General features: G+C 48.6%; 2 protein-coding genes across 2 annotated transcripts; both read left to right on the top strand.

The window, feature by feature from the left end:
- Nucleotides 1-609: 609 nt before the first annotated feature.
- On the top strand, nucleotides 610-3,670 carry LOC123404604 (proteasome subunit alpha type-1). The gene is made up of 2 exons (XM_045098543.1): nucleotides 610-1,069; nucleotides 2,882-3,670. The coding sequence occupies exons 1-2, from the start codon at nucleotides 719-721 to the stop codon at nucleotides 3,395-3,397; spliced, it is 867 nt and encodes a 288-aa protein (XP_044954478.1). The 5' UTR covers nucleotides 610-718; the 3' UTR covers nucleotides 3,398-3,670.
- A 1,129-nt stretch (nucleotides 3,671-4,799) lies between these two features.
- Nucleotides 4,800-9,230, top strand: LOC123404605 (transmembrane protein 53-like). Its single transcript, XM_045098544.1, has 4 exons — nucleotides 4,800-5,443; nucleotides 6,898-7,000; nucleotides 7,192-7,406; nucleotides 8,620-9,230. Exons 1-4 carry the CDS (start codon nucleotides 4,890-4,892, stop codon nucleotides 8,876-8,878), a joined length of 1,131 nt encoding a protein of 376 aa, XP_044954479.1. The 5' UTR covers nucleotides 4,800-4,889; the 3' UTR covers nucleotides 8,879-9,230.
- Nucleotides 9,231-12,828: the final 3,598 nt, after the last annotated feature.

Genomic DNA, 12,828 nt, shown 5'->3' on the forward strand with positions numbered 1-12,828 from the left:
CTTTTTTCTTACTTTATTTTATTCCCCTTTTTAATTTTTTAAACACATGACGAAAAAAAATAATACATGGTGAACAATTCTTTAAACATGTCAAATATTTTTCAACCCACGGTGAACATTTTTTAAACACATGAACATTACTTGAATACTATATATATATGATGAACTATTTTTTAATACACGGCGAACATTTCCTCTAAACGCAGTGGACATTAATTTTTTAATACACAGCGAACGTAAAAAATCAAACACCCACTCCCCGTGTCAGTGCTAGAAAACATCCATTCCAGCATCAATTAATATGGGCTTTAAAAAGGCAAATAGAAAAATCGAAGAGAAAAAAAAGGAAACCAGCTTAAGTGTGCTTGAAAGAGTAGGCCAGCCCATTTATGCCTTTCCTCAGGCGTGGCCTTGCTTCTCTTATATTTTCTAATCGATACGGGCCGTTTCTTCAAGCCGGCTTAATAGTCTTCCTCAAAAAACAAAACAACGGCCCAAATCACGTAGCACCCATAAGGCGGGCCGATCCCTCCCTGACGAGCCGGCCCCGCACGAACCCCTCCACCATCTCCTCCTCCCCTTACCCCTAAAAAAAAAAAAATCTACTCCTCTTCCCGTCTCGATCTCTTGCACAACAAGAAGAGACCGCCGCACCCCCACAAAAGAGGAAGAGGAACCACAGCTCTCGCCGCCCCGAACCCTACGAGCAGCTCCGACGATGTTCCGCAACCAGTACGACACCGATGTCACCACCTGGAGCCCGCAGGGGCGGCTGTTCCAGGTGGAGTACGCCATGGAGGCGGTGAAGCAGGGCTCGGCCTGCGTCGGCCTCCGCTCCGCCACCCACGCCGTCCTCGCCGCCGCCAACAAGTCCGCCAACGAGCTCTCCTCCCACCAGCGCAAGGTCTTCCGCGTCGCCGACCACGCCGGGGTCGCGCTCGCGGGCCTCACCGCCGACGGCCGCGTCCTCTCCCGCTTCCTCCGCAACGAGTGCATCAACCACGCTTTCGTCTACGACGCGCCCCTCCCCGTCTCCAGGCTCGCGCTCCGCCTCGCCGACAAGGCGCAGGTCCGTCCCCGTCTCCCGCCCCGATCCCCTTTTCGTTTTTTCCTGCCCCGATCTGCTCGCCCGCTTAGGGTTTCGTGCCGGAGGGATCAGATCTGGTGCGGGGGATGTGTGGTTCCGTCCGTGGTGGGGCAATCCCGGCTGCGATCTATGCTGCTAACTAGGGTTTTCATGGCCAAATCGCGGGGAGCACGATCTAGCGGTACGAATGGTTAGGATTTTTACGATTTCGCTAGTTGTACGGGTCAGGACCCACCCTACAGTTTAGTTTAGGTATGTGGAGTGATGTTGCTTGTTTTCTTATATGCCGAGTTCTAGGCTTGTGCAGTAACTGAGGATTTTAGCTGTATCAGAGTTTCCCTCGCAGCTTATAACTGTTATATACAAAGCCTGAATCTGTAGGTCTGGAGTTGTCCCCATTGAGCTGTCTCTGGGGATTTAGTACGGTAAACACTGTCTTATGTGTACTAGGTGTAACCGCGCTAGGATATTATGGCATGGATAAGTTGCTCCACTGAATGAGCATGTTATGTCATCTGTAAACAAAATGTCATCCGAAAATTTGGGATGAAGAAACTTGAACCAAGAGCTCTTAATTCGAGGGAACCACAATTATAGGATGCTAATAGTACATGTAAACATTGATGTTGTACAACTAGTTTAGTTGATCAACACCAACCACAAACCACAGCTGCAGATCAATCCTGTGATGCTGCAACCTGTCCACAAAGGTGCAGACCCTTTCTGTTGCCGGGGGGGCACTCAGCCTGTCTGTACGCACCCCTCTAGCTCCTTTAAGGTTTGCCCATGTTTCCTGTGATCACCAAATCCAAATCTCTGTCGCTTATTTGTCTGCAGCTAGAGTTTGTGGTTTGTTTTCTGTCAATTTTGTTTTACTTTTCCTGTTTACCATGTTCGGTACACTCATCCTCACAAAAGAAGAATGCATGGTACCTTCAGTTTGTTATTACGTCCTACATGTCTTCGTTTTTTCTTATCTTGTCTTGCTAGCGAAGCCTATAACAAATATTATAGTAATGTTTTGATTGGGATGCATGTTATCTATCATTACATGGCCATGCGTAACAACATTTTATAGAGGAAGAAGGTTTCCTTTACAAAATGTGCTTTACCTTTTGAGTAATTAACAACATGCTTTAAGATCACTCTGCGTGAAATTTCTTCTAAGAAGTGGAAATGCTATCATTGCCAAATGATGGAACATACCTAGTGTGTGGCTGGTTAGAGCTTATCACAAAATATCAACTATAAACCAACACATGTTCTAGCGTTCCATGTCACCTATGCAAACAACATATCCAATCCTCTATAGTCCACTTCCAATTAACAGGGACCTCAATTCCATGGTGCACATTTTAGTGATTAGAGTTGTCGATCAAATCTTAAACTCTACCTGTACGTGATTGGTCTTGTAGCAATTTTGCTCACTCCCAGTCAAGCATGCCCAGTTGAGTCTGCTCTTCAATCTTTCAGGGTGACTGCCATCATGCTGATTTCTGAACTTTGCATTGCATCTATTCCCGAGTGCAAAAATAAAATTCAAGATTTCCTGTACTAATTCAGCGAGAGAGGCAAGACTGAGACCGGGGAGGGAGGGACTTCTCAAAGTCATTCAGTTACTGGTTTAATTTCGTGATTCTAGTCTAGTATTAGCAATGAAATCATTGCTCTCAAGCAGCATGTGTAAGAATATTTTTGTCTGAAAATCAACATGTTTTCACCACTATCCATTTATCTTCACATCTTGTGGTTGCCTGGTGGGTAATGTATTGACAATCTACTTCAACGTTGCAGGTTTGCACACAGCGTTCATGGAAGAGGCCCTATGGGGTCGGCCTCCTTGTTGCTGGTCTAGATGAGTCTGGAGCCCATCTCTACTACAACTGCCCCAGTGGGAACTACTTTGAGTACCAGGCATTCGCCATTGGCTCCCGCTCTCAGGCAGCCAAGACTTACCTCGAACGCAGATTCGAGAAATTCAACGCCTACACCCCGGACGAGCTCATCAAGGACGCTCTCTCAGCCATAAAGGAGACCCTCCAAGGTGAGAAGCTGACGAGCTCTAACTGCACCATTGCCATTGTCGGCAGAAGGGAGGATGGCACCGTTGAGCCTTTCTCCATGATCGACTCCAAGAGGATCCAGGAGATCATCGACTCCATGGAGGCTGCTGACGAGGCGCCAGCGGCCGATGCTCCGGCTGAATCAAGCTCGATGCAGGAGGACAGGGGCGATGCTCCCCCAGCTGCGGATGCCCCTGCAGCGGACGAGCCCGCAGCACCAGATGCCCCGGCACCGATGGACATCTAGGCGTCGTCTCGTCTGATCGATACGTGTCATGTCTGTCCCACCCCCTTGTCCCAACACCATTCAGAGTTTCCAAAAAGACTAGACTGTTGTTTTAGAAAGGTTGCCATCATTGTGTGTACTCTTTGCTTCTGTGCCACTACAGCTTTGTGGTGCCTGCGTCTGGACAGATTGATTTTTATCTATCATGTGATGATGTCGCGGACAGAATCGTTTGGTTGGAGCGAACATATTAACGTTTTATCATAAAAATGCTGGTACCTTTTGGAGTGTTTACTGCGTGTTTTCTGGACACTTCGGAATTGAACGAACAGAGACCAGGTGCGATGACAATTTCCGCAATGAAAATGAAAAACAATCTATCAATAGCAAAGTTCTTAGTTGGGACGTGTATGTGTGCCTGTGACTATTTGCACATTGGGTCGTCGAATATTATGGGATGGAGGGAGTAACTATCGCTGCACATCGGCAATGGATAGTACAGTGGGATTTGCGTCCTTGCGACGGCTAGATACAGCAGATTACCTGTGCAAGCCGTGCGGGTTCTCGTCGAATCCCTAGTACCAGTATGATTGTTGAAATTTTTGTCAAGAGCCAGAGATGCTGCTAGCCATCATCCGCTGTGTGATGGAGCGTTGCATCACCAGGCCATTAAAGTCCAAGCCCGATGCTTGACTACATAACCTGGTAGCTTGAGGGTCCTAGTGATTTAACTGTCGACATTTGGGGGAGAATTTGCGAGCCCCAATTGTAGATGCTCGTAGGATTTTGCAAATGCGATGAGGCAAATCTTTTGTAGCAAGCAGGTGGGTGCGGCGTTTCTGCATTCAGGCTCAGCTGCATCCATCGATGAACAACAAAATAAAAATAAATAGCAAACCAATTCAAAAATATCTAGTTCTTTTACACATGAAAGTTGAGAGAATCTTCTAGGTGTGCGTCAGATTTCAAGATGTTTAGACATTTGAGGAGCTTGAGGCAGAAATAACAAATATGGCTTGTCAAAGAAACTTCCGAAAAAGTGTGCCGCGTAGACCGGATTTTGTTTGTTTTGACACAAGCTTCTCAAATGTCCAAACACCCTGAAATTGTTCATGCTCCTAAAAGACTCTCTCAGCTTTCTTCTGTAAAAGATTAAGATAGTTTTGCTATTTTCTTTCAAACTTACTGTTTACCTAAAGCAGATAAAGCCTAGGCATCGTTTTGCATAGCAGGGTATTATCATCCCTCGGCCGTATAATGAAGGAAGCACAGTGAGTACATCGGAGCGGCGAATTTACTGGCTACTGTACAGTACGGACTTTGCAGGCACGGCCGTAGGCCGCGTGGCCCATGTGCGCCATCACTCCTCGGCCAGCCCATTTACGATGACATGCGAGCCCCGTCACTGTTATGTAACTGTGAGCGCAAGCGCGTGCCATTAAAATTAAAATCGTCGGCCGGCTCGTGCTGTCTCCCCCCATCGCCACTGACGCGGAGCCGCAGCGGAACAGCCATGGCGATGGCGGCCTGCTCCGTCCGCCTCCTCGCCGCCGCCGCGCACCGCCGGGGCGCCGCCGCGTTCCTCCACGCCCCGCGGCGGCCCGTCGCGTGCTCCCTCTCGTTCCCGCGCGGCCACGGCGGCATCCGCGGCCGCGCCGCCCTCTCCTCCATCTCCCTCCCCTCCTCCGCGCAGGGCCACGCGCCCTTCGACCTCCTCCCGCCGGACTCCGAGCCCTTCATCCAGTGGGACCCCCCGCCACCGCAGGACGCCTCCGCGGGCGGCGCGGGGGCAGGGGGGAGGGAGGAGGAGGGCCCCGCGCTGGTGGTGCTGCTGGGCTGGCTCGGCGCGCGGCAGAAGCACCTGCGGAGGTACGCCGACCTCTACCGCGACCGCGGGGTCGGGTCCGTGCGGTTCGTGGTGCCCGTCCGCGAGCTCCTGGGGCTCGACCTCGGCCGCCGGGTCGAGCGCAGGGTCGCCGACCTCTCGGCTGAGATCGCCGCCTGGTGCGACGCCGACCGCAGCCGCACGCTCCTCTTCCACACCTTCAGCAACACCGGCTGGCTCGCGTACGGGAATACCAAAAATCCTCCTCCCTCTTTTTTTAAGCTCTTCGATTCTCTGTGTGCCGCATGTTTTAGTTGTGTCATTGTGGTTTCCTAGACGAGGTTGGTGGCTAAAACGTGCTTGATCGGTCCAGTAGGCGTGCCATTATCGAAGATATCTCGAGTTAGAGTAGGAGCATGCTTTGCTCGTGCAATAATGCGGGATCCGTTGCTAGTTTGGAGGAACCAACAAGTTGTTGTGCCAGCAACCTGATGTACTTTGGACAAACTCTCCATTTCCTGTTTGCTCTGTATAACAGTTTAAGTATAATTAAATCTCCTAACAAATTTACCACCGGGTATGATCTAGGAGAAACATCAAGGTAAATAGTAATAACTGAATTCAGGCAAGATTGTATTGCGTGCTATGAAATACTGGCAATTTAGCTTAACTTGACGCCTTTTATCTTTTGGTGTACTTACTGTAGGATCCTTTTTGTTCTGATAGGAATGGAGGGTTTAGTTCCTGGCAAAACAAGTTGATAACACATTGTAGTTAGGCACACTGACTTGGGGGACACTTGTTCCTGGTGCATCATGTTTTTGGTATGACAATTTGGCTTGCTAACCATGAGTTTGGTAGATAAATGTGCTCGATGGATTGAATATGTGTGCTGTGGTTAAAGAGATCCTGGTTTAGGGGAGACCCACGTGTGTGCGGTGGTACGGGAGCTGTTGCTAGTTGGGGGAAACCAGACGGTGTCAGCGTACTTTTGGTTAACTTTTTTTTTTGCTGCTTGTGTTTCTTGTCTAGTTGAATATCTCTGGTTCTCAACTGTACGGATTATGTTTTCCCACCACCTAGTGGTCGGCATCTAAGAGAAATAGAGAACGTGAACATAAATAATTGAGTTTAGGTAGTTTTGTTGATGAACATGTCAGGTATGCCTGCAATTAAAGTCTTGCCAGATTGCTTAATTTTGTTCTTTCCTTGTACTTGTACTCACAGTAGGGTTCATCCTATCCTGCTGTTACTGGCCAAAAGCGAACACATCACATATACTTTTGGTAGATCATTCGATGAGTAGGTTGAATAAAACAGAGCAGGAACCTGATAAAAGCATGGTTATAGACTTATTGTGTTGTTTGTTGAGTCACATTGGTTTACTTACAGTGATTAGGTCTGGAGCAGTAGTGCTGTGGTTACTGATATATGGTGCTGAACTATACTCAAATTTCTATGGTTGATTTGGCGAGTCTTATCCTGTTTTGTCAGTGGAGTTAAATTGTGGGCACCGAGCTTCAGTGTCCAATAGTTTCAAGTGATTGTTGCATGTAGTTAAGGACACTTTTTAATATTAATCTTACTTAAAACCCTACTGGATTAGAGCTTTGCTTCGTCGGTGTCTTTCACCTGATGTTTGTGGCTTTAAATTTACAGTGGATATAACACTCTATTGTTTTAATTTTATTTTCAGCTATGGTGCGGTACTTGAGAATCTACAATCAAGGGCGGATATAATTGAGAGGATAAAGGGGTGTATTGTAGACTCTGCGCCAGTTCTAGAGATTAGACCAGAGGTTTGTATATCTTGCTTGAAATAAGCTTTCAACTGGTAGTGGTAAATGCTGCAATCCCCTTCTTCCATTTTAGCCTGTGTGAAAACATTTCATTGTAAGTGATATATTATTGCACGTGCGACCGTTTGTACTTGTCTCCCATGCAGAGAAACTTGTATACTTGGAGTTTCTCATGTGTACCCTAAACTCAGGTCTGGGCAGCTGGTTTCTCTGCTGCCATGCTGAAGAAAAGCAGTTCTTTAACAGGACCTTTAGCTGACTCCCCTGATGGATCTACTTTGAATGGTGCATTGAACAAAGTTACTTCTGTCTCAGAGTTGACAAAACCATCATGGAGTGAAACTTTTCTTCTGTCAACTCTTCAGAAGTTTTTTGAGGTTGTCCTTCGCCTACCTGATGTAAACCAGTAAGTCCATTCACCATTAGTAATTATTGCTTTACATGGTATTGAATGCTCACATCTCTGTTTGTACTCCCTCCGTAAACTAATATAAGAGCATTTAGAACACTACTTTAGTAATCTAAACACTCTTATATTAATTTACAGAGGGAGTAGTAAAGTCGGCCAAGGCATATGCATTGAAATAATGTTACAATGGGTGTTCTTTTAGCGGTGACATTATGTACTCTTAACTAATCCACATAGTCATATCTAAACATTATAACAAAAAATAATAGCTTATTCACTGTCAAGAAACTAAGGATATATGCCTTCCCATTACCAATTTTCGTACGTGCATCATGAAAATTAGGCTATTAGGAAGTGAGCCTAGCTCACTTGGCTAGTGGAGTGGATGTATAACCCAGCCACCCAGGTTCAAGTCCCCACGGGGGCGAATTTGGGTTCTTATTATTTCAAAAAAAACTCGCTGTGGGGGGTTTCTCTTACAGTTTTCCTTCAAAAAAAATAAAAATAGGCTATCTGGATGACATGATACATATGCATTATTTTGTACTCCCTCCGTTCCATAATCTTGTCATGGTTTGAGTTCAAATTTGTACTAAAACAACGACAATAATTATGGAACGGAGGGAGTATTTTTCATTGTCGGGTGGCCTGCTGACCCTTCTAGTCTGGAATCTACATGCAACCAAAAATCATCATTAGGTGCCCATAGCCATACCATGACTCAATTCCTATATAAAAGAAGAGCCTACATCATTTCATTTTTTTAGTATTTGCTTCTTACATCCACCTTCCCTTGGGGAGTTGGAGGATTGGATTGAATAGAATATGATATTTCTAATTTGTAATAAAAACTTGTGTGCTCTGTCCAGTTACTTACCTTGTGAGACTGATATGTTGCCGGTTTCCTGTTTCTTCGTAAGCTGTTCTCTGGCTGAATATACTAAGCTCCCAACGTGTAAAAACCTACTAGATGACTAATATCTTGTGCGCAACTTGCATCTGCGTGTTTGTTCTCCATTTTCGTCCTTACTATATGGTAAACTAGTGCATGACTATAGTTCATTTTCGTCCACACATCTTTAACTCATCTCATACCCTTTGAACATGCATTTCAAAACGACCAGTTTTCATCTCCAAATATATTTACCACATAAACACCAGATGTTTGTTCATATTCTGATATTTTTCTGCCCCTTCTGATCATGTTCAGGAGAATGCACAAGGTCCTCTCGGTTCTTTCGGATAAGCAGCCGCCCTGCCCCCAGTTCTACCTGTACAGCTCCGCCGACAGAGTGATCCCTGCCGAATGCGTGGAGAGCTTCATCAACATGCAGAGATCACTGGGGCTGAGCGTCTCATCACACAATTTTGTCTCGTCGCCGCATGTGGACCACTACAGGAGCTTTCCTCACCTGTACTCTGCCAAGATCGACGAGTTCCTGAAGGTCTGTTCCCCAGTTAGTGTATGATGATGAAACGACGATTAATCTTGCTGAAGATCTGTTCCCTACTTAGAGATGAGTTGATGGTTAGCCTTTTGACCAACACGGTGGTTGAAGATTCTAGTGACAATTTGATCGGTTTTGTATTTTTTTAGCGTAAGTAGCGCGCGTGCGATGTAGGATGCTTCTACATGGGTGTTTGAGGAGGGGTAATATCGCCGCATCGTCAAGCATCCATGTGAGCTTCATCTACTCAAACTCAAGCAACTCTTTGTAGGTACGTGATGATCGAACTGTCTATTCCTTTTGGGGGAAATTGTATTGTCCATTCTTGGGATAATCTTATATGTTAAGCACAGCTGCCTAGTTAAGCATCTTATCTACTCCGCGAGGCAAGAAAAAGCTGTTTTTTTTGCCAATGGTATGTAATAACGAGATGATCCATTTGTTGATGTAATTTTTGCTGAGTTGAAAGACATAGATAAGCACAGTTGTCACATGCAAAGAGAGCCTTGGCTCAGTGGTTAGGCATGCGGTTGTGCAGCCCAACGACCCGAGTTCAATTCCTAGAATTGACAGGTGATGCACAGGGAGTTTTCTCCCATTTATTGAGGATCAAGTTTGGCGTGTGGATCCTTTGTTGGTGCAGAGGAGGCAGCCGCCGGGCAAGCCCGGGGCGCCAAGGATGGTGGCGGCGGGGCCTAGGCTGCCCTGCCTCTGCATGCGGAGTCCCGGATCTGGAGCGGCGGCTCCATTGGCGAGGCACGGCAGGTTAGCAGCCGTGCGGGAGGTGGATCCGGCGTCCCGGCCGCGCGGGCGGCGGGATTCGGTGGTCGCTGGCGTGCGGGTCAGCCTGCTCGGGCCGCGCTTCCTTGGATTGCCGGTTTTGTACAGGAGGTGCTGCTAGTGGTGGGGATCTAGTTCGGGCGAAATCCCTGGTCGACCATGGTCGGCCGCGTCGACGGCGATGCCTGAGGGCGCCGTTCCCCTCCTTGGAGGCGTCGGTATTGACTGATCCCCCACTTCCCCTTCCCCTAGGTCTTCCGGGCGAAAGCCTTAACTTTGTTGGGCGGCGGCGGCGCTCACGGCGCCGTTCCCTTCTTGAAGGCGCCGCTTTGGAACCTTGGGCTGGGTGGCGCTTGTGGGTGGTGGGCGACGGCGGTGGTGCGACCCTATCCTAGCATGGATCTCCGTCCTGCTTGGAGATGGACTCGCGTAGGTGGAGGTCGTCGTTTGGCGTCATGATGGCGTCGATGGCGGAGGCACCTGCCAAGGCTGGTACCTCAATCTGATCTGAAGATGGACTAGTGGAAGATGGCGGCGACGACACATGTGAGTGCGTCGGACCGGTTTTACCCCGGACCCGATATGTGGCTCGGTCAGGGTCTCCGGCTTTAGATGTTAGGCTTAGGTGAGAGGTCTGGGTATTTGGTCCAGCTTGCACCCCTTCATCATATGGATAGGAGTAGCGGCAGATGTTGCCAAGATGGTGGATTCAGGCATATTGTTGTACTGTTTTGTAAGGTCCTCGAGAATAATCAATAAAATGGCCGCATGCATCTCCTAGATGCAGAGGCCGGGGGTCATCCTCCTTTTCTAAAAAAAAAAAAACTGCATTGTCACATAAGGTAAAAAAAATGGCAGCACAATTAAAGATATTATTATATACTTTTATTTTCTTATTCATTTATCATTATGCGTGGAGACAGCACATGCTTCTGTAACCACAGTGTGACGTACTGGCATTATGCCCAGGATCGATCTGGTAGCTAGTATCATATCCATGGCCTGTGTTGTTAATTCGAAACTCCAATTAGTATGGAGAGTATCTATAATAAGCTGCATTCGTATGCATGCTTCCTTCGTCTTGCTTGGAGGAGGGGCTGCCATCTTCTACTCACGCATCTCCTCCTGCACGAAAACACAAAGAAAAAAACAGCGAATAAGTTAGGAGCCTAGCTCTGCGTTGCACGTAATTTGAAGGTCCTAGTGATCATGCGCGGCCGGTTTGGTCACCTGGATAGATGGAGATCAGGCGGAGGGCGCCGGGCACACGTAGAGCGGCGGCACGGCGGCGCGGTTGCCGCAGCTGGCCATGAGGTTCCTGGGCGGCGTGAGGCCGCAGACGTCGCGGACGAGGGCGAGCGCGCGGTTGACGGGGATGTCGACGCCGATGGCCCGCTCCAGGGTGTGGTTGAAGATGTGGCACAGGCACGTCGGCTGGTCCTGGACGATGCTGCCCAGGCCCTTGCAGCACCCCGCCGGCGCCTTGGACGTCCCTGCGTCCCTGAAAAAGGACAGGCACGGGCTCAGCTCCAGCAGCGACCCCATGCACGTCGCCGACACGTCCGCCGCCGCCGGGAGGATGGGCTCCGACTCGCCGGCCGGGGCCGACGTGGGGACTGGGGGCTCCGTCACGATGATGTCCTTCGTCGCCGGCCTCGGGAAGATGGGCTCCGACTCGCCGCTCGGCGCCGACGTCGGGACCGGGGGCTCCGTCACGACGATGTCCTTCACCGCCGGCCTCGGGAAGATGGGCTCGGACTCGCCCGCCGGCGCAGAAGACGGGACGGGGGGCTCCATGACGATGTCCTTCGCCAGCGGCCTCGGGAAGTTGCTCCACTTCGCCGCGCCGGTTGCGGTGGCGCCGGCGAGGGCCAGCAGCATGAGGAAGACGGCGGCGGCGCAGGCCTTCTTGCTGGAGGACGCCATTGCGCTTGGCTTCGATCGGAAGGGTTAAGGCACGCAGCACGTAGGATTAGTGAGCTTGGTTTGTGTGTCTTGGGTGGGTTTAGAGATGCTCACTGATCATGTATTTATAGTCAAGCCTGGCCTCAGTGAAACCACCTGTGAGTCTGTTCCATGGCTAGTTCCATGCACGGGTCTTGCACGCGACACGAATATGGCATGAACTGGCTGAGATCAAACCATGTCTAACTACTCCAATATAGTCTAAACTGATTTATCTGTACACCTACCGAGAGCTCGAGCGAGAACGGCTGAATTCTGTGCGGACAAAAAATACAAAATGGAGGAGAGCAAGGTGCCAAGGTGCGTCCAAACGCGCATGACTGTAATTTTATCCTTCGATGCGCATCGGCAACATCGGAGGAAGGAATTACTCTGTTGCTCCTCGTTAAAGGATTAATTTCGATGTCTAATGTTGTCAGCGATGAACAAATTGATCTGCACCGCTGAAGTAAACTTCTAGAGGGAAGAAGCGCACGCGGTATGCATGCATCCTGTTTCAACGGACTGGTTTAGGGGTGCACATGAGACGTGTGGTGGTGATCGGTGGCGGTGTTGTTGCACAGGAAACAAGGTCCCAGGCAGAGAGGCCTGCAGGCAGGTGGTTCTTCAGTTCAGTTGTCTAAACATTCAAATGTATCATGTGAACTATGCCAACTTCGTTGGTTTTCAAGAGACTGAAATACAGAAGTCATTTGGCACCTTTTTGAAATCTCTAACTAGCAGCAGGATTTCTCAATGTAACTCTCTGCCCTCTAAAAGATCGTGTTTGTTTGGGCTGTAGGTTAGAGCATCTACAACCGAAACCCCAATACTGATGCAGTGTTCGGATGATTTTTGAGCACCCAACAGGGCTTCCATAGCAGGCCCAAATGCCCGGACTGACCGGTACTCCCCATAGCCGGCCCATATATGGGGCATATATGAAGATGCCTGGTCACGTTCATCACGTCAGACTAACCGATAGGGCCATACAGGGATAAAAAGACCTCTGGCCTGACAGACACCTCCTGTAACGATTAAGATGCGGTCCTTTTCGATTTAGGGAACGAGGCCCCAAAATGGAAAGAAGCGCATCTAAACGTTTCGCAAGCACGATAACATAGCACATACATAATAAAAGAATGACAAATGGGGAATCGTTTGTCATCTCATAGATAATATTAGAATTACATCACGCATTTATTCAGATAATGTAGTTCCGCTACGGACTACATAACATGAGAAAA

Source organism: Hordeum vulgare, chromosome 6H (genome assembly GCF_904849725.1).
Source record: "Hordeum vulgare subsp. vulgare chromosome 6H, MorexV3_pseudomolecules_assembly, whole genome shotgun sequence".
In the NCBI taxonomy this organism is placed as follows: domain Eukaryota; kingdom Viridiplantae; phylum Streptophyta; class Magnoliopsida; order Poales; family Poaceae; genus Hordeum; species Hordeum vulgare.